We start from the raw sequence: 22,467 nt of genomic DNA on the forward strand, positions 1-22,467 counted from the left end.
ACGTCATAAACTTTGTGATAACTCTGAAAAGTCTTAATTAAGTTTCAGCGAGTCAGAGGTACAGCCCAGGCACGTCTATCTTAAGTTCCTTGGGTCATACAAACCATGCTTGTATCACACTACATACGTCATCAAAACTTCTTTATCTTTAAATCCTGTGACTGTAAACAAAACACACACCCCCTCTTTTTCACTGTAAACTCCTTATATCTTTGATCTACTCAGTTTCTAATTGAACAGGTTTTCAAGATAACCTCACATTATTCATGCTTCTCAGCTCCTCCAATCCTCCATCATCCTCCTGAACTATATCTGTATTCCTTCTATTTGCATCAGACATTTCAACAACAAATGCTATTACGTGACATTTAACTCACGTACTCTTACCAATTCCAACTCAAGCACTGTAACTTAGGTAAATCCCAAACCATGTTGCTGTCTAAAATCACTCTGCGCCTCTGAGCTATTTGGCAAACATTTTATTATGTTTTTAACTTCCTTACTAAATTTGCCACCACGGATTTTCAAAAATTTTAACATCTCTCACAGACCCTACCTCACTAAAAGCCCTTCAATCTCAGGTGGCTTTACTTCTTTGGTAAAAGTTATCAGGACTTGCTTGATTAAAGTTATCAGAACTTCCTTGATTTTTTGCTCACTTCGAAAATCTTTATTTTTATTCATCCTATTATTTTGTGCTGACTCAATGAAGAAGTAGTAGGAAAAGACACAAAAGAGAAAAAAACAGTCTCTAACGTAAACTCTGTTGCATCTTTTAGATATACACTATATTATTAGCAAAATCCCTTTGTAAAGGAATTTAACACAGCGGCCCACAAAAACAATAGCTTTTCTCTGCTCCAGTAATAAGCACCTACCAGATGAGAAAACAAACATTCCAGTTACAGGAGCAAAAAACTATTAAATATTTATAAAAAAATTAACAAAAAGACACAGACTTATGTGACACAAGCATAATACTCAATTGAAAAATACAAAGATCTGATGAAAGGAAAAGGCTGGAGTTTTGCTCAGACTTGAGCTGTCACAAGTAACTCTCCACCTGAAAGCAGATAAAAGTGGGTGGGCCTGCATGTTTTACTATAGACAAAACTAAACTCCAAAATACTTAATGCTTAAATATTTAAAGCACATAAATGTGTATGTTTGTGTATATATGTGTGTGTGTACATATACACAGATACTTCACATATATCAATACATCTTAACGAAACATTGAGGCTACATGTCCAATCTAGAGAGCAGGAAAAAAATCTTTTCAACCAAGACTGGAAACTCAGATACTATATAAGAAAAGACAGCTATATCTGAGTATATAAAGATCCACTAGTTACCAAGAAAATACATATCAAAGTAACAAGAAGTAAAATTAAACTCATCAAAATGGGTAAAAATTTAAAAGATCTAGAATGTCTATTTCTGGCAGGAATGTGGGGGAAAGGTTATTCCCATATAGCGCAAGTGGAACTGTGAAAAAATCCTTTGGAAAACAATCTGGCAACTTTTATTAAAAGTAAAAATATGAAACTGGAACATAAGAATTTGTCTTTTTTTGTTTGTTAAAATGGTCACACAGTTGCAATGTCACATAGTTCAACTAATATATATACTCTACAAAGTAGAGAAATAAAAGCACAAGTTCCTAAGGATATTTATTTTAAAACACTGTTTCTTAGTTGGGGGGGGGGGGGGGGGAATACAGTGAATGCCCATTAAAAGGGTACTACCAAAACAAGATCACAGTACATTCATAACACTCATGGATTACAAAGTCACTTAAAACACAGGAAAGTGATGGAAGAGCAAGCAAAAGAAAAAATGTACACTACAAAAAGTATAAGCATATCCATGCATTTAAGTACAAGAATACGTGTACATGTATAAAGAAGAAAAATATTTGTAATTGTTAAAATTTTATGGTCTCTAGATAACTTTGTTATTAATCACCTCCAAAATTCAACAAGTCTTCATACTCCATAATTTCATACTCCTTGCCATTTCCAGCATTTGAGAAGACTGAAAACAAAAAAATCTTTACACTTTCAACATTTGACTTTCTGATTCTGTCCTCTTCTATGTCTTTTACCGATTCTCTTTCCGGCCCTAACATGTGTACAGCGGACTCCTTTTTAGTCCTCTAATCTTCATTCTACTCCCCCAATTAAGGATCTCATCCACTCTGAAGAATTACAAAACCAGCATCTCTGCCTTTGTGTAGCACTCTCTAACAAGTCCCCTCATCGTTCCCATTCCAAACATTCCAATTCCAGCTGACTAATGCACAAACACCTATGTCCTTCCAGATACCATCACTCAGCATCATCAGTGGGGGGCAACGTATGCCTTACAGTCCCAAACGTGTGTCTCCTCTTGCCCATAACTATCACCACTTCTATCATTCACACTTTAAACTTCAGTGTTATGTTGGATTCAATTTTCCACCTCAGCTTTTATCTGCAATCTTTTGGATTCTATCCTCCTACCTATAAAACGCCACTTTCAGCTACGACTTCTTTTCTGCAGTACCTATCACCTGTATTACTACGATAGCCTCAGTGACTCCAATGTCTCTCCATACCATCTTCTGACACCTACGCATAAAACATAACCCTGATTATGTCATATGTATTCATCACTACCTATCAGCTTCCACATTCACACGAAATTGTTTACAGAAGCATTAAAGTTCTCCTCCATTCTATGGTCTCAAAGTATCCATCTAACTGTACAGCACCTTCCTTGAATGTACTCTACCTGTAGGTGAATACATTTGTATCCTTCTAACATTCCCCCAATTACCACATTTCTGTTTTTTAAGCTCTTTGTTCCAAAAACAAGTGTTGAGATTTTTCTGTTCAAATGTCATCTCCTTATGAAGCCTATTCAGTGCCAACGCTGAAGACCGTTTCCTCCTTCCCTCCTGTACCCCAAAGCATAGTTTAAAAAAACAAACAAAAACAAAAACAAAAATCCCCAACTCTTTTCAAAGCTGGGCAGTAGTTAAAAAAAAATTGTTAGGTTAGAAATCAGAATGTTGATACTGTCTTTCAAATGCTACTGTTTTTGACATTAAGACATTAAATCAAGTCATTTAATTCCCTGAGCCCCAGTTCCTTGTTCTTCAAAATAGAAACAGAATCCAATCTACAAACCTCACAGGTAGGTAGAAGTGCATGGAAAGCCAATTCATAATTTATGTGTTAATGTTATTGTATCACCTTTTATTGTGCAGTATTTGCTTTTTCAGTCACTACCAAATTATAAGCATTTAAAAGGCAGTCAGACTTTATATTCTAGCACCCAACACAGAACAGCTATAAAATATATATGTATACACACCTTCATCATAAAATATAGCTCTCATGCAAAAGAAACATAATCAAAGCACCATTTATGTACTACGCCTTTGTCAAAATAAAACATCTACAATCCTTCTCCCCACAGATATCTTTTCAGTTAACTACTTTTCTGGACCTCTGACTTAGTTCACCTGAAACACAAAACACAATTAGTTAACTGGCAGGTGGGCAGGGACCCTTTAAAATGGCTGATTAATAGCTAAATAGTCAAATAATTCCAGTAACAGATATATATAATACATAAGTAAGTGATGTAAGGTGTGACTGTGATGGTAGTATCCTTCCAATCCAACAAATTTATCCAGCATTCATAGTTGAGAATTAGTGCTTCAGTTTACCCTAAAATTCTAGAGGTTGACATTATGGTTATTTCAGTGACATGAAACGAGATTTTAAAAAATATATACAAGAGAAGCATGTTAATTTTAAGTTGAAAGATTTCAGTTTTTCCTACTTTCACAAAAAGCAAAATTAATAATGGACAGTGTTTATAAAAAACTTTTTTAAAAATGGAAGAGTGGAAATGATACTTTGGTCCTACAGAAACATAAATCTTGAACTTACTACAAGAACTTAAAAGTCCTTGAGTTACCTTCGAAAACCATACAAACCTGTAATAACTTGTCTAAACCAAAAAGCAAGACAGCTACCTAAAACTACTAAGGTCTGATCTAAAAAACATAGGAACCAACCTGAAGAGGCACTAACTAGCCAAAAATGGGACAATACGAGTATTAATACAGAAAATAGTTTAATAATCTAAAACACAAGTGTGTTTAAGTCCATGAGTTCACTGGGTAAGGCATTTTATTGCAATCATGTCACACTGTTGGCTAATATTTCTTGGCATTTTGTTATTTCAAAAAAAAATGCTTTCATATTTGGTATCTCATCTGCTCTTAGATCTCATACACACACTCTTGTACTTATCTACCTATAATTCACTTTTAAATCTAAACTTAAGATTCCATAAATCATTCCTGTTATGAATTTTAATATACTGTTGCTATACTGCCTGGTAAGGCTACGGTGATTACTGATAAGAAACCTTGTTACTAAGAGTTTCGCTAGTAAAAATAATGGTCAAATGCCAAAAAGAAGTAGCAGTAAAATAGTCATGAGTAATTGGGCTATATTATGGATTAAAATAGGTATGTGTAGAAAAGGAAAATTAAAGAGTGATGAACAGCAGCCGATGAGAGTAGCAAATTACTTTGTGCGTTCATTAAAAAAAAAAAAAAAAGCTCACCCTGTATGTGATGTTGCCGAGTTCCTTAAACAAACATCAGGCAGCATGATGTAATAGAAAGAGTCCTGGACTGAGTCAGGAGACCTCTGTTCTAGTCCAAGGCCTCAGTTTCCTCATCTGTAAAATGAGGATGCTGAATTAGATAATCTGAAAGGCCTCCTCTAGCTTTTAACATTGAGGGATTCTATAGATGAATTTATAAAGAAGCAATGAAATGCAGGATTTTTGTTAACCGTGAAGTTAACATCACAAACAGCAGGTGGAACAGCGATGAAAACAATTTTCACAAATTTTGAACTGCAGAAAGCAATTATTTCATAACTTTTAACTACTAGTAAGGCTTTTACAATATACCAGCCTTAGTAAGCAACATTATCACCTAAACTAGATTAGCAGTGAGTGACCAAATTATGACCACAAAAAACCTATTCACCTTTGGCCAGCCAGACTGCCCAAGTAAACCTTGGAAATAGTACGGGAACACCTTTGGTCTAGTAATTACCTTAGGTGATAAAATGCCCCATAACTGTCCCCAATTAAGTAACTGAACAAAGAATACAATAACACAAAAAAGTGATTAGAATAAATTAAACAATTTTAACTGCAATAAAACAAGTATGCTTATGATACCTTTCTTTGTTAGTAAGAGTATTTTCCCTATGTATAATAATTTTTTTCTGGTTAGCTCTAAAAACAGAACTTGGCTTCTTTTGACAACAAGGTTAGTTGAAATAAATGACATTTTTTCCCACTGGTGACACACAGAAATATAAAAAGAGAAGAGTATCTTTTAAGTTTTCTATACTGAAAGAAATCAAGCTTCTATCAGTAACATAAGAGAAAGGCTCTGGTGCTTCAAAAGCTTGTGATTTCCTAACTGCAATAAATATAGGTAATTAACTGATTGGTCCTACCTATACATCCAGGGTCTAATAGAGTTTTAAGTTCACAGATCTGCTGATGTTATACTTTATTTTTTTATTTATGTTAATGCTATGATTCTCACCTGAGATCTAGGGATAGGAGGACCAATAAAGATCTCTATAATCAAGAATCTATCAAAAATCTATTCTTTTAAAGGATGTAATCTATATCCTTTAAAGGATTTAAAGATACAAAGAAACAGTCAATGGAAAAACTTGTTTTTAAAACTCACTTTATGCAAATCACCTAGTGATTATAAAATAACTTGGCATACACACAATTCCATTAATTATTCACTTGAACATTTCACCCTGCCAATGCAGTACCTAATATGTTATTCAGAATTACTAACAAAATTTCTCTCTGGCTGGTAGAAACAACGGCACAAATAAAGCAGTCTTGATGGTAATGAAATTAGTTCTTGGCTAGTCTTAAAATAGTTATGATACCCATGTCTCTCTGAGACAGAAAATCTGTGAAACAAAATTTTCTTTCACATTAAATATATTTTCTATTTTAATCTGAGTATTTTGATTTACAATCCTAATGAGTTGACTAAAATAACCTTACACTTAACTGCATACAATAGAAATCCGTATGGATATGTAAAGCATACTTTAATACACTATTTTGAGCATAAGCTGTTTTCTGCAATTTACTCCAACTCCAACTACCTTACGTCCCCCTCCCCATTACTTTTTCAGAGACACTTAAACATTAAGCTTATTTACCAATAAAAATACTATTACTAGTGATAGAATACTATAAGCAGTATTGTTTTTAGCCAATATCATACAGATGTAAACCAGCTCCTCAAAAATTTAGGACTGACTGTACTGGGTAAAATATTATTCTCCTTTAGGAAGGCGCTGGTACCAAGCTCAGCAGTTAAAGGAGAACTCGATGTTTAAATGACTAGTTAATATGTGGCAAGAAGCCCACTGGACTGTTCCTCACTAAATTTCTATCTGTAGAACATAAACACATTTGTAATTCTTCCTACCGCCTATATAAGTCACCATACAGTACAATCTTCTCAAACACCAAAATGCCTCATTTAGAGATCAATAATACAAAATTCTAGGAACAATTATAAATGGATAGAGTTGCACACAAAATAGCAGCAATCTGGTTTTTGTTTGTTTTTGCAGCACATTTGCTTTGAGAAAGTTTTAATAGAAATGGTCATTCTTTTAATTACTGCAATACAATTGGAAAGATAAAAACATAAAAGACCAAAAATAAGTCCAAACCTGACTATTTCTGGTCATTAGAAATTATCAAGCCATTTAAATATCAATTAATTACATACAACTTTTTATTTTCTAAAATGTATTTAATAACTGCTTAGTTGTGCTGAAAGGTCTCATTTCAGGATTGTGGAAGAAAAAAACTGCCAATAAAAAGAAATTGAGATGATCAAATTAATGGCTAAAAAATCTCACATTTTATAATTACAATTTATATTTTAATATTTCATTTTTCTCTCATCTTTATCCACTTGGAATTTATTCCAACATACATCTGAAAACTTCAGCCTATTAGAACAGATTTCCTAAGAGTAAACTGGGATTTCCCTGGTGCTACAGTGGTTAAGAATCTGCCTGCTAATGCAGGAGACACAGGTCCCAGCCCTGGTCCAGGAAGATACCACATGCGCAGAGCAACTAAGCCCTGTACGCCACAACTACTGAGCCTGTGCCCTAGAGCCTATGAGCCACAACTACTGAAGCCCGCGCCTAGAGCCCGTGCTCTGCAACAGGAGTAGCCACCGCACTGAGGAGTCCATGCAACGCAAGGAAGAGTAGCCTCCTTTCGCCAAACTAGAGAAAGCCCACACACAGCAACAAAGACCCAACACAGCCAAAAATAAATAAATAAACAAATAAATAAATATTTTAAAAAAAGTAAACTGAAGATTAAAAAATGAATTAGTATTTTATAATGGTTATACTTAATACTGGATATTATGTCAATATTTCTTAGTAGCACTATACTTACCTTTCAAAACTTTATAAAAGAATTACAAAGTTCTGGAACAATGATCATTTGCTTTTTAATAGAACAACTTATTAACCTGCAATTACCTTATTCCTAAAATGTAGATTATTCTTTAAAATAAATTATCATCATCCAATCTGGCTAACAACTCTAGCATAAAAATCATGCAGCATTCCTCTTCTGAAGGATGACTATAACACACTAAAAAAAATGTGTCCTAAGCCATACTTTATAAATGACAATTGGCCAATTAAAAGAATGGGAATGGAATCTAATAATTTCCTCTAATAGCATTTTCAAAACTTGTTCAAAATAAGCAACCCCAGGGATTCCATCTCCCACTAATCATACCTGACTCTGATGATACTCTAATTACGTGTCCATTCCCTCAGAATTTATGCATTACAAATGATCTTAGTGAGGTTTTGCTATATTACTCTGAAGTAATCAAATTATCGTGTGGATATGTTTGTCTTCCCATTTTTTTTGTTTATTTCTACTTCTATATCTTTCTACATGCTAAACAGTTCAGAGCTTAGTGCAAAGGCAGAAAAATGTCAATGATAAACTCTTCAAACTATTTACAAATGCAAAGAAATATCAATTTTTATGAAAGCCACTGAAAACAACACACTAACAACAGGAAGCTAGTTTAGATACACTGCCTAGTAGTATCTTTTATTCAATGTTTCATTACAAAAATTCCACACATTCAGAAAAACTGAAAGAACTGTGCAAAGAATATTCACATAGCCATCACCAAGACTTTAAAATTAACACTTCCTTCTATTTGTTTTACCACATCTATTAATTTATCTTAATTTTTGAAGGATTTCAAAAAAAGTTACGGATATCAGTAAACTTCCCCCATAAATACTTCAAATTGCCTATCATTAATTATAATAAAGTATTTAGTATGGATTTTTCTCTTAAAGAAAAAATTCATGCAAAATACAATGGATACTTACAAGGTGTATCATTCAATGACAAATGCATTGAAACTCAAGTAACTCAAATCCCTAACAGAACACAGATCACCCTAGAAAGTTCCCACATGCCTTTTCCTACTTAACACCTGTCCCCAGCACCCATTCATCCATTTCTAAGCCCTGCCAGTCACTTCTCCCCTCAACATTAACTAGTTTTGCCCCCCTCACCCCAATATACAATAGATATTTGCCTGTTTTTAGTATATCTTATAAATGGAATCATACATCATGTGCTGTTTTATATAAGGCTACATTCACTCAGCATAATGTTTTAGAGATTAGTCAAAATTGCTTTAAGTACCAATAGTTTGCTCCTTTCTACTGTTCAGTAGTACTGTGTGATACAAATACAGCAAGTTTGTTTATGTGTTCCCTCCTTGATAGATACCAGAAATGTTTCCAGTTTAGAGGTCAGCCCCCATATTTGACAGAGCTTATACACAAAATTTGGTACTCAATCTTTGCGGTTCTTTCTTTTCTTAGATTAGACTTCCTCCCTCTTCCTCCTGCTGGGCTCCACTCCTCTGCAGCTGTTGTGGTAGTTCTGAATTGTCTGATTCCTCAAGCCAATAAGACTGCAAACCTGCCAACAGAAGCCTGCCCTCAGGCAAAACGCCATCGAAATGGGAAACTCACCCAAAGACATTCCCTTCTTTTAAGATACCACTCCAGACCAGTTTCTAATTGTTTGTTTGCTCTACAGTGTTCTCATATCTTTTTTTTTTTTTCATATGTTGTCCAGAGATTGTCGTCACTATTTGTGGGAGGATTTGTCCTATGGGAGCCACTACTCCATTTTTTGGAATTATAACCCCCAGTATTCTTAAGAACACACTTATCCAAGACTGTAATTGACACACCTCCTTTCTCATGGTTTTTCCCATCAAGACCCTGATTGAGCCAGTCCCAATGAATCAAAAGAGCCAAATTAAACCAGGAAAAGAGGCCTCTAGGAGCTTGATCCTGTAATTCTGTATATGAATCAACACAAGTCCCAAGTTCATTCCAAGATGTGTATGCAGAATACACTCAAAAGGCAAAGGTTTTGAGAACTGAAGATACGAGCCACCATCAGGGTCCCACACTAACCCTGAGGGATGCACGTGAGGAGCAGACCCAAGGCAGCAGAGCAAAGGCTTTGAATGCTGAACTCACAGTGGAACCACTGTCCATGACACTGAGCTTTCAGTCTGAACCTAACTGTCTGTTTTCAAGCAGACAAAATCATCATCATCATCATCATCTGCTGAGAGGATACAATCAAAAATTACTCAACACACAAAGGGTCAAGAAAATCTAATTCTCAAGAAAAAGACAGTAACAGATGCCAATCTCGAGGTGATCGAGATGTGAGAATTATCAAACAAAGATGTTAAGTCAGCTATTTTATCCATCCTCCATGGGGTAAAGGTAGGCACCTGAAATGGCAGTAAAGACAGAAGTTCTCAGAAGTAAGAAAGTATAAAAAGAACCAAATGGAAAGTTTATAACTGAAAAATCTAGGGGAAAAGAGATTTGACAAGAAAATAAGTGTAGACAAAGCAAAGCAAACACTGAATAACTGATCTTCCTGAATAAGAGATTAACACAAATAGATGAGAATAATCCAATTTTAATAAAAGAAAAATTTCTTGACAGTTTGTATCTTTAGCTCTTGACTATGGGGACACACACACACACACACACACACACACGCCCCCCACCTAGAGACCTCCAGCCCAATGCTTCAGTCCTCACTATTCCATCTCCTCCTGACGCCCTCTGAAAGCACCCATGATTCACCTTGGAAGAATATTCAAATTCTATACAATTTGTATGAGACAAAATTTAAAAGAAAGCTGGACTACAACTGAGGGGTCTGTCTGGTTCAAGTCCTGGTGGTCTATTATAACAAAGTACATGATTTGGCATCATTCTCTAAGCACCAGGTCCTCATTTTATAAATGAATAATGACAACTTGCTTAGCTTTGTAATGTAGTCCCAGGATCTAACTTTAGGAACTCTCTGAGGGTCATTCCAGCTTCCCCAGATTTTAAGTTCTTCATTGCTCTAATTACTTGTTTCTGGCAGACAAGGGGAATCTTTAGGCCTGGCAGCTAAGACCAGCAAGGTATAGAACAGCACAGTCTACAGACATACAATGCAAGGCACAATGCAAACCACATGCTTAAATTTAAGTTTCTAGTAGCCACATGAAAAATTTAAAAAGAAACAGGTGGCAATTGATTCTAATAAAGTATTTTTATTTACTCCAATATATCCAAATATTATCATTTCTTGAAATCCGTATAAGATTGAGATTTCACTTTAAAAAAAAAAAAAAAGAGCTAGATTCTTCAAAACCCAGTATGCATTTTATATTTACAGACCATCTGAGTTATGACCAGTCATTATTTCAAGTGCTCAACAGCTACACACTGTAGCGGCTACCACACTACACAGTGCAGGTGCAGGTATGGGGGTGGGAGGGCAGGGCAAGGTGAGGCAATGGCAAACAACACGCACGGTGTCTCGATGAGTCACCTGCCTTATACACACACACACACAAACTGTATACCACTGACGGTTATGAGATCTGCCATGTTACAGGCAGGAGGACAAATCAGAGAAAGCCTGGTTCTGAAATAAATTTCCATCTCTACTATGGGTAGAAACTGCAATAAAAGAAAAAAAATAGACACATGGCTTATGTATCATTTCAAAATAAATGAATTAACAAGTATCAAATATTTATTTTTATGAAAGCCAATGTTTATTCTATCCTACCCACAACTGAGGGGAAAGTATGTAAGGAATACACTGAAAGACTTCAAAAAACAAATACATTTCTCAATCAAATGAATTAAAAGATTAGTGAAGGAAACAGAATATGTTTTAAAAGTACACAATATTCAATTCAGATGCTTTGCTGTGACTTATTTAGCTTCTGAAATTTGAATGAAAATAACAAAAAGCTTAATTTGCAAATATTGAAACCCCCAGATACTTTTTAAATGGATATATTTTTTTTTAAGTGGACTCTACAACATTTTTATTCCTTAATTGTTCCTCATGTAAAACAAAGGGCAACAACCAATCTCCGTGAGAACCCAGAGTCCCACCCCAGTTCCATCATGCCACAGTCCTATCGTTTCCATATCAGAACAGAAGTATAGACGCATTCTCAGAACAGAGGACAGAACTGTAGAAACAGACTTGATTCAGGCTTCAGATTCTACAATTTATTATCTAGGTGATTATAAACAAGAATGATGATTTCCTCATCTATAAAACAGAGATACTGACAGCCTCAGTTACAGAGACGTTTAAATAAGATATCTACTCTCTCTCTCAGAACACACTCATCTTTCCAGTTTTGATCTGATTTTAATTTACTTTTTCATATATCAAAAAACTTTCAACTAATCAAAATGTCTTTTGGTGTCTCCTACACATTTAATATATTTCTATGTACTCTGTTCTAAACTCGCAAACCCTTATGCTCTGTCATTTTTTAAAAGTGTCAGATTACAATGAACTCAAAATGATTCCATTAAAATTTGACTGGAAATGAATGTCAAATCAGATGGTCCTTTATATATACAGAATATGTAGAAAATAAGAATGTTAGCAACTTAAAAAAAAAAAAAAAGATCCTCCTCACAGGAGGAAATAGTAATCATAGCGTAGGAGAAAAAATAGGCATTATAAAGGAACTCTGTAAAAAGAACCAGGAGAAAAATCAAAAGACATGACTGAAATTAACTGGCTTACAGAAAAGGTCAGAACGCAACAGAAGGGCAGGAAAGGAAAGAAGCAAACAAACAGTATCTGTTAAATTTGGAAACTGCTGTCTTTTACATACCAAACTCCAGTATGTTAGTTTTTCTTTGGAGGAAAAAAATTAAAACTCAAATTTTTTAAAAAAGCAGTATTAACCCCTGGAAAGATGAATGGATTGATGAAAGAAAGCAAGGAAAAGAAGACTCCAAATGACTTCAATACACCCATGAAATATAGCCTGTAGTTTCAAATTTGGCTATATTGCTAATATTAGACCACGCAGACCAATCCTAAATGTGTCAGATCCTACTAAGACTGAATTTAATATGGTATGGTCAGTGCAAGAAGTTCAAAAAAATAAAAAAATAAAGCCAGCAAATAATCAATGACAGGACACCTTCTGTTTTAATATAATTTCATTAAATATTCACCCCCCTATGTAGGTATAAGTCCTTGCCCCGCTCTATTTTAGGCTCCTTGAGACAAAAAGAGAGACTACATTTTATTTCTGGTTGCATGGTGCCTATACTAAGAACTTGCAGAACAGACACCAAGATTATCTGAAATATGAAGATCGTTTTTTAAATAACAGCAGCAACTCACCACAACAAGTTCCACCATCGCATTTAATATAAGGATTAAACCCATGTAAGAATCCACATTTTCTTTGCCTTCCAAATGATACCACAATCACTCAGGTTCCATTTTAGACAGTTACATCAGTCTTACATCACACAACAAACATCTGATGGTAAAGACGAAGGCATTCAGTTAAATACAACTCCAGTGTACATGTGCTCTGCTCTTTTAAGTTTATCATTTGTTTTGTTTTTAACAGAAAATAAACCATACATTTTCAAAGTGATGCCTGCTCAGACATATGCAAAGGCATAGACCCCCGCGAAAGAAATTCAGCCTGTAGCTATTTTCAGCTCCATCCATTAAAAGAAAAAGAAAAAAATAATCCCCGAAACTAAGAGAGCTTTTCAATGTAACCCTCTTAGTACTGACTTCAAAATTAGTTCTCCAGAGGCATAAATTCTCAACCAAAATAAAATGAATACTTCACACAATCCTGTCTATATGGCAGTGCCACTCGTTCTTCACACTGAGTAATACCACTTCACAAATCACATGATAGGGAAAGACAGATGATAAATAATGACAACGAACTTTTCTACAGTGAACAGAACAAATTATTTTATAGATGATATGCTTGAGAAGTGAAGAGTAAAAGGGAACAGATCACCAGCTCCTCAATATGCACCACACTGCTTCCTGGGAGCTATCTCTTGGTTGGACTACAACTCTGGGGTCTTATCCTCAGACTAGCAAGCCATAATTTACTTTTATCAGTTCTCTGGGAGAATAGATGTTAAGAAAATACACTAGAGAAATTATGAATGACACGAATGATTCACTAATTTACATTGAGAAATGTAGTTCCCAACAGACTAGAATATTCATTGATGCAACAGAGGTTGGCAGTGCCCAGCCCACAACCCCTGATCACTCAGTTTTCCTTAGGAGCTAGGTAGCTTCTCACTGCAAACACCTGAGGGTCATCTCTGGCCACAGGTCAGTGGGAAAGTAGCAAGGAGCTGATGCCCTACCCTTCCCAAAGCGTAACTCCACCAGTAAGGAAAGGAGTTAGTGGACAAATTACCCCCCAGCTTTCTTGATCCTTGAGTAGACCAACTAAGAGGCATGTTCTATATTGGCTCCCAGAGGTCCCCAACTGCATAAAACAATAACCTACTCAAAGGATCTAGTACTGGCCTCCTTATCTTGCGTTTCTTATTTTCCCATGGCAACTTCCTGGGTTCAGCTTTCAAATAAAATGGTTACAATCAAGAGTCTGATTCTACAGAAGTCAAACCTAAGACAACTGGTCAGTGAGGTTCTAGTCTTGGTAGGAAAATCTTGTTGTTAAACCAAATTAAAATTTAGAAGCTGTGGAATTAGAACAAGAGAAAAGAGGAGGCCCAAAGGGATTGGTCAACAAAGTTGATAGACTTTTTTTGAAAATGAAAATCTTTGGAACAGTTCAAGGAAAAAAACATACAAACTGTCTTAAAACACATAAGATGCAAATGAGAGCTATAGCAAGTTACCAGTTCCCAACTATCAGGTTAAACATGTATATATCCAAAAAGTTCTGACTATACACTGTTTACAAGTGGGAAAACAGGCACCCTCATTCACTGCTGGAAAAAATATAAGATGCCATAAAGCCTACAGAAGAGAATTTGGCAAACTGCCTCAAAAGTACATGGACATTTATGCTCATACCTAAAACTGCCACACATGAAACAACTAAGCTACATCTGTGTAATGGACTACTACACAGCTATTAAAGAGAATAACTCTATACCCTACTATAAGGTGATCTTCAAAATGTTCAGTATATATATACACATAGGTATGCTTATACTTTTAAAAACAGCAACCTAGTTAAACTTGGTGATCTATAAGGGGAAGAAGAAACTAAGTACGTACTTCATTTTGAAGTAATAGCAATGTTTTATATAAAATTATAAAAAAGATTAAATCGATATTTTAAAATCCTAAAAATTAAAAATAAAATAAAACAAATGGACCTCATTCTGTACCAAGTTGGTGGAAAAATCATACAAGTGGATTTAGTTTGAGTACTTTAAAATACTTTGAACATAAACCCCCAAGGGGCCATGGGCCCAAGATAAATAAATAAATAAATAAATAAATAAATAAATAAATAAATAAATAAGTTAAAAAATAAATAAATGAAAAAAATTTAAAAAGCAGTTTTCAGTAATCATATTGGTGGTACTGGCTTAAATAAAAATTATATTATGTACAATAATCTCGTATTTATTTCATATATTCATATGCTGTATTTTATACCTTTAAATAATATATTTATAGTTTTATACATTTATATGTTAAATATATATAATATTATATATAATATAAACATACAAAAGAAACAAGTTTACATAAATACCATTAGAAAGAGACTGTTCAGCATGAGAAATGATGGAAATATTGAAATCAAAGAATTTAAGTTTGAAAAATTAAAATCTAAAATTTTTATCAGCTATATCACAGACATACCAGACATCCAGAAACAACGAATACACTTAGGACTAGATTGTGCCTCTACATACTGCTTTTCACTGCAAAACTGGCCTTTCTGGAGACACAGATGATTTAAGAACTAAAGAAGAATATGTACAAGATGAGTTCAGGAACATCTTGTTATGTCAAAAACCAAGGAAGCTATCAGAAACTACTAGAGTCGTGTCAAAAATGCTCAGAAGTCAACTTCAAAAGGCTCCGTCGACCAAGACAATCTGAGTATCCTAACAGTAAGAATAAAAACTACAATGCAATAACATTTCAAATATTTAAATACACAAGCTCATAGAGACACTTTTTAAAAAGTCCTTATTGGTCTACTTTTCCTAGCATTCTAGGAAACAACTTAGCACTTTGAAATAAACTTATCTACAAAAGAGAAATAGAATTACAGATGTAGAAAATTGGTAAATAAAAGGAAGAATCAAGAATTTGGGATGCTTTCCTGTGCAAACTGTGCCACAGGGTAACCGAATATCTGATGAGGGAAGTTTCTCTTTACAGAAATATTATAGATAATAAATCATGAGAGATGATCTAGGCAATGATCACCAATGGTTACCTAACATCACAAATAGAGACAAGCAAATATTATATGCCACTTCCTGGAATCACTCAGTACCACTTACAAAATATTCTACCACCTTACCCCCGGCCCAAAATAATACAAAAAAACCCTGAATTAGATTAATCTTTTAAATCTAACTACTGATTTCTTAAAAAAACTTTAAGGGAAAGAGAGGCATCTTACTACAAGGATGCAATTAACAAAATACAGAATGAGGAAACACTACAGGACAAAAAGGAAAAATATAATAAAGAGGTAAAGCATAAGCTTTTGACAGCTGTACATAAAACAAAGCTGTACTTAACATATGGATTTTGTTGTCAATCTGTAAAAGTTCTAAATAAAAGGCTATATGGTGATATTAAGAAATTACTGTCATCACCTCACACCCATTATTATAATGCTCATTACCCCAAAACCAAACAAACCAACCCCTCAACACTCACAACAGCCAAAAACTCTCACAGAAAATAACAACTGAGGGCAAGAACGTAGAAAAATCAGAATCCTGTGCACTACTGCTGGGAATGTAAAATGGTGCAGCCATTTTGGAAAACAGTATGGAGCTTCCTCAAAAAATGGAAACGAGAATTATCATGTGACCTAGCAATCTCACTTCTGGATATTTATCCAAAAGAACTGAAAGCAGGATCTCAAAGGGATATTTGCACTTCCATGTTTACTGCAGCATGAGTCACAACAGCCAAAGGTGGAAGTAACCCTAATGTTCATCAATGGATGAATAAAGAAAATGATACATACATACAGTGGAATATTATTCTACCTTTAAAAAGCAGGAAATCCTGTCATAAGCTACAACATAGATAAACCTAAAGAACATTACTCTAAGTTAAATAAGCCAGTCACAAGAGACAAATACTGTATGATCCACTTACATAAGATACTTAAAGATGTCAAACTCATGAAAACAAAAAGTAAAATGGTTGTCGACAGTGGCTAGAAAAAGGGAGAAACAGGAGACTTTTGTTCAAAGACTACAGGGTCAGTTTTACAAGATAAGTAAGTTTTAGAGATCTGCTGTACAACAACATGAATATAGTTAACACTACTTTAACTATAAGTGAACTAACTGTACACTTAAAGATGGTTAAGATGGTAAATTTTATATTATGTGTTTTTACTATAATTTTTTGAAGGATATTTAAATTCCTTTTCAAATAAAAAATTACTGTCAGTTTTTGAAGTGGAATAATGGTACTGTAGTATATACTTTCAAATAGTCTCTATCTTCCATAGATACATACTGAAACATTTATCAATGTAATCATGTGATATATGTACTGGATCCAAAATAAATGGAGGTGGGGGTGGGGAGGAATGAGACACAAACGTGGGAGCAAAGTGGTTACACGAAACAAAACCGGTGATATTGCAGCTGGGTGAGAATTCATTATGCCAGTCTCTCTAGTGTACATCTAAAACTTTTCACAATAAATAATAATATACATCTGTTGGCCACTAGGTTCTTTAATGCAGTAAGATAATTACAGAAAGTAGTATGAAACATTAATATCGGAAAGTAGCTGTAAATCATGGTGACTTAAGGTGCTTTTAGAGTTAAGATAACCTGTACCTAGGCAAGTGAAGAGCGAGGCAAAAAAGAATATTAAGAACCCTTCATGGTTATTATATGAGAAACAAAGTTGAGGGTGGGTGTGGGGGTGGTAGAGATAACTGTTTTCACAAAGCATTGCTTTATGGCATTTTCAGAGAAAAAAATACGAGATACTACATAGCACAGGTTTAACCCCGAACACTACCACATTTCTCAGGTTCATGGGAAAACCACCATTTTGAAACCAATACCTGTAAGTTTACTAGCACATCTCACAAATGTGTAGAAATGGCTTTGGTGTCTACAGCTAGACTATAAACGAATGTGTAACCTGGCCCTTCTTCATCTTTCACACTAACACATACACAGAATTAACACTAACATAAACATCTGTGATCATGACTTAAAAATGCCTTCAGGGATATTCCAAAAATTGGCAAATGTGTTTGAGATAACCGGATTTAAAATACAGTCTATGAGCTGCTCCCCAAACAAAACAAAACAACACTCAGGCTACGTGAGTGGCACATGACAAAGTCACCTGAGGACAAGCATTTAGAAGAATCAGTGGCATCACACTTGGCTCTCAGACACCCAACAGGCCTGTGCAACTCATTTCTAGGGGGAAACGTGCCGCAAATAGCTAAGACTCAAAACATGCCACAAATAGCTAAGACTCCAACAGCCAAGAAAAATGCACAGATTTCAAACATGAACTTCAAACAAAAAGTCAGATACTCGAAATGCCTAAGATGAACTGCTTCAGTGAGAAACTGTAGTGCTCCAGAGGAAACAGCAGATTTAATGGCGGTTAATGAGTCACCTAAGTGCCTGCCATAAAGAACCCAGCAAGTATTTTCATATATTAATGAAGAGCCATGTCATCCTTCGTGCTAGGTAAAGCCAGAACAAAAATCCTTATTTTCCCCAACATTCCACATTACCTACTGGGGGGAAGGAGGAAGGGAGAGGAGAGGGAGATTGGAGAGGTCATTTTCTTTTCAGCAGTAAGAATTCAGAAGATAGTTTAGGCACAGGAAATCTTATCAACATACTGACAAGTCCATCCTTAAAATGAACCATTTCCTAGGAATATTTTCCCAGATAACTTTCATATCTCACTCACTCATCCTGGTTCTAGTTAATTTTTAGTACTTTTTATTTTGTACAATGCATGTATAATTTCCCACAAAATTATATAAACCTTATTCAGTTTCTACAACGCCCTGACAATATTTAAAATAAAAATTTGATTAAGTAAAAATAAAGTTTTGATAACGCACTACAGAAAACATTGTTAAGCAATAAATTCTTTAAGAAAAACAAAATAAAAACTCATTTTCCTGCTATTTATTGATCTCTCAAATCCAGGGCCATACCATTTATATAATGAATTACTTTTTATAAGGTAAAATCATTCTGAATTCTAATTAACGATGATGAGATCACTTAGCCTACAGCTAGAATAAACATTAGAAATTTAGCCCAATTCTATCACCTAATTTTACAAAGAGTACTTGTCAAAAACCATCCAAGAGATATGCAGCAGAGAGCACATCCCAATTCCCACAGAGCCCAGTGGTCTTGCTGCTATATAACACAGTGGACATTTTCATTCCACAGAGAAAGGATTCTAAATGATCTTGTAAAATAAATAAGAATGGTTCTCCTGAAAATTATCCACTAACTAAAGACGGGTAGAATTTTAGCCATTTAACTCCCCATTAACTATAAATATTAGGAGAAATGCAATATGACTTTTTTAGTAAGATGGACAAAAACACAAGAGCTACTACTATAACAAGTTTAACGAGAAAATTTTATTCACAAAATACAGTCCACTTGTTAAAATACAAGATCATCACTGTATAATAATATTTTTCATTCTGATAACCCTAGCCAAGATAATCGAAATCTTTAAATTAGGGGTTTTGCCTTTTTTTAAAAAACACTAAATAATCAAATATTATTTCAAGTACCTTAAATTACATATTTTTAAAAACATTTCTTCAGTTTGGGAACACATGTATTTTGTCAAGTTGTGAAAAACTTTCAAAATTCTTAACGGATTCTTAAAAATAAGAGAATAATAAAAAGAGAATTAAAACAAGTTCTGACAAAGAGCATAGGAGGAATTCTTACCATTGGCAGTGCATTGATGTGGGGATGTACAACTGAGTGAGTATCTGGTACCACCAATCACAAGTTGCTGTTGCTGATGCTGAGAAAAAGGAAAGTAAAATATTCAGCATGTCCTAAAACAAATTCAGTTTAAAAGATTTCCCACACCAAATTTTACATGTACGAAATACTACTTATGTCTTTAAGGTTCCCACCAGAGATTATCTATTTCCCCCTAAGCAACTGTTGTCATAAACAGCAGCAACTTTTGAGCGTGCAGTATATGGCAGGCACTGAATCTTTACAACATTCCTAAAAGGTTGACACAATGAACAAAATGAGACTCAAAAGAGATGAATTTGCGTAAAGGAGGCACTCACCCCCATTCACCTCAACTCATGCAAATACTACAATGGGGCCCTGTATAGCAGGTTCATAATCTATCATCATGAGCCATAAAGAATTGTATAAACTTATATGCTATATAGTCTGTTTAATAAAATAAAGAGAAATACATGATTGGTTTTGAAACAATTTCAATCAAAACTTATTAAGCTTTATTCTCTTCAGAATTTACATTCCACAGTTTACCCAGTCTTCTCAACTGCTGAGTCATAGCACATTACTTTCCAAGAATATTTTTTGCAAATATACAAGTGGTTTTTCACACACCCTTTCAGAGTGGCAACTCTCGGATGGAACACTGACCAGTGCAGCTCCCACCATGTGCAAACGCAGAGTGCACTTTTCTGCAGGAGTACAAGCTGATACCACACAAAGGAATGCAGGAGCTTTTCTTCGTATACTAAAAAGGTAAATTAAGTCAGTTACACTAAAAATATAACTAAGCAAATACACTGAATGAGTGCAGAAAGAATTTAATCCCTTGAAATCTGCTCCTCTCTGATTTTATCTTTACAATCAGAACCCTCATTTGTGCTGATTACCAACTCCAAGGCCACACTAAATAATTTCAGTGCTACTACATTACTTTCAGGTAGTTGAGCTTTAAGAAGACCTAGGAATTAAAATAATATTTACTAAACACACCACACATATAACTGGAATTAGAGATGGTTATACGATATTCCACCAGCCTCTTGTGCTTCAAGACAGGTAAGTGAGCCCCAAAGGCTTTCTGGCACAAAACTTTTGTGAGCTAGTCGGTAGATCCTTTCCAGCACCTACAGGGGAAATGTTCTACAGACATCATCATTGAGTCCAAACAAAAACTAGATTATCGCTAGGCTCTGTCTACCTCAGGGTCACTTGTTATGAACATCCATTATTTTACTATAAAGTTTTCATGAATTTTTGAGCTCTCAGCTATGTAGTCTGGCATACATTCATCCCAGTTACTCATAAATAATTAACATATGCTACTGAATTTCGTACATTTTAAAACACAAAACCAAAGTAAAAAAGAAAGATAAATTATTTATATATTTACAGTGATACGATCTTGTTTATAACATTCTAGATCCTTAACTTTTAAATGTCTTCTTAATCATGATGGTTTTATATCATTATTAACTACCATCTCAAGCCACAATTTACTCTCAGAGTACGGTTCATCAGTACTAATAGTGAACATAATGCCTGTATGTCAAATATCTTTCTTGAGAATCTCTAATTTTTTTCAGCCATCTTCTAAAATGAAAAGCTTATTCTAACAGTTTAAGTATCAACTCTACCATTTTCTTGTTTCCTATTCTTATTCACATTTCTCATATTCAGTCTCTTTGCAGGAATCTTTATATTATTAGTGTGTTATGTGGGATTTGGCTACAACTGGATAATATAATCCACAAGTCTACATAATCAAACACAAGTAAATTTACAGTAATAAGCTCAAATACATGGCAATTCCCAGAAATGGAATGAACGAATGGGCGTGCCACTGTTGCTCTGAGGAACCCCCAACTCTTCTGAATACTGTTATGTACCGTACGTTATACAGGACTCTCCGGCATCACAGCCAAATGAGTTTGCAAATGAACCCCAACGTTAAATATTAATAACATTTAATTTTTTTAATTTAAAATGAAGTAACTGGAGTACCTCAATGGATATTTGTTTTCACCACTGGGGTGTGTGTACACACAACACACATAAACTTAACACACATGCATCTTTGGGAAATACGAAGTCAGATCATTCCAGCTGCTAGTCTTTCTTCTACCCCCTTTCCCTGGTTCTCTCCTCTTTTTTTGTCATGACTTCTTCTCTCATCTCTCTCACAGAGGTCTCTAATCTCAGTTTTCTCTAAATGTATTTTCTCTTCCCTTCTTTTCTTCATTCATTCGTTTAGCTTTTCCTATTAGACTACAGTTTCTTACAGGAAAAGGCCACAAAAGTGATTTAAATAAATATGGAAGGGGTTAAATATCTGATTCTAGGATTTGAAGGGTGAATAAATCTGTGGGAAATGGTGATCAACAGATATGCCCATCTGCACATAAAATAAAATCTGAAAACCTGAGAAACTTTTTTCCGGCCCCACCGCGTGGCTTTGCAGGATCTTAGTTCCCCAACCAGGTATCAAACCCGTGCCCCCTGCAGTGGAAGCACGGAGTCCTAACCACTGGACCGCCAGGGAATTCCCAGAAAATGTTTAAAAAACATATGCAGGGCTATATTTTGATTTCTACATTAACGTTTTCCTAGTCAACTCATTTACCTATGCCCTGGCCATTGTGCAGTGCACTTCCTTAGCTTTATAAAACGAACATCTGAGTTTTCAAAGATAAAATTATATATTCTACAAAGGAATTAT

The 22,467-nt window shown here is 34.8% G+C and overlaps 1 protein-coding gene across 15 annotated transcripts in view; it reads right to left on the reverse strand.

The window, feature by feature from the left end:
- Positions 1-22,467, reverse strand: part of TBL1XR1 (TBL1X/Y related 1) — a 178,659-nt gene that overhangs the window by 63,511 nt on the left and 92,681 nt on the right. For 8 of the 15 annotated variants that reach the window (XM_057738143.1, XM_057738131.1, XM_057738133.1 and 5 more), the window contains one exon: positions 19,713-19,791. The exons of 1 other annotated variant lie outside the window; for it this stretch is intronic. Coding sequence is in view for 2 of the 14 variants with exons in the window: in XM_057738131.1 (XP_057594114.1) it covers positions 19,713-19,791 (79 nt within the window). In the remaining 12 variants the exon portion in view is untranslated. Of the gene's footprint in view, positions 1-4,629; positions 4,747-19,712; positions 19,792-20,363; positions 20,497-22,467 lie in introns of those variants that run through there. 6 more of the 15 variants (XM_057738138.1, XM_057738136.1, XM_057738139.1 and 3 more) reach the window with 4 other exon arrangements.

This window comes from Hippopotamus amphibius, chromosome 6, assembly GCF_030028045.1.
Source record: "Hippopotamus amphibius kiboko isolate mHipAmp2 chromosome 6, mHipAmp2.hap2, whole genome shotgun sequence".
Lineage (NCBI taxonomy): Eukaryota > Metazoa > Chordata > Mammalia > Artiodactyla > Hippopotamidae > Hippopotamus > Hippopotamus amphibius.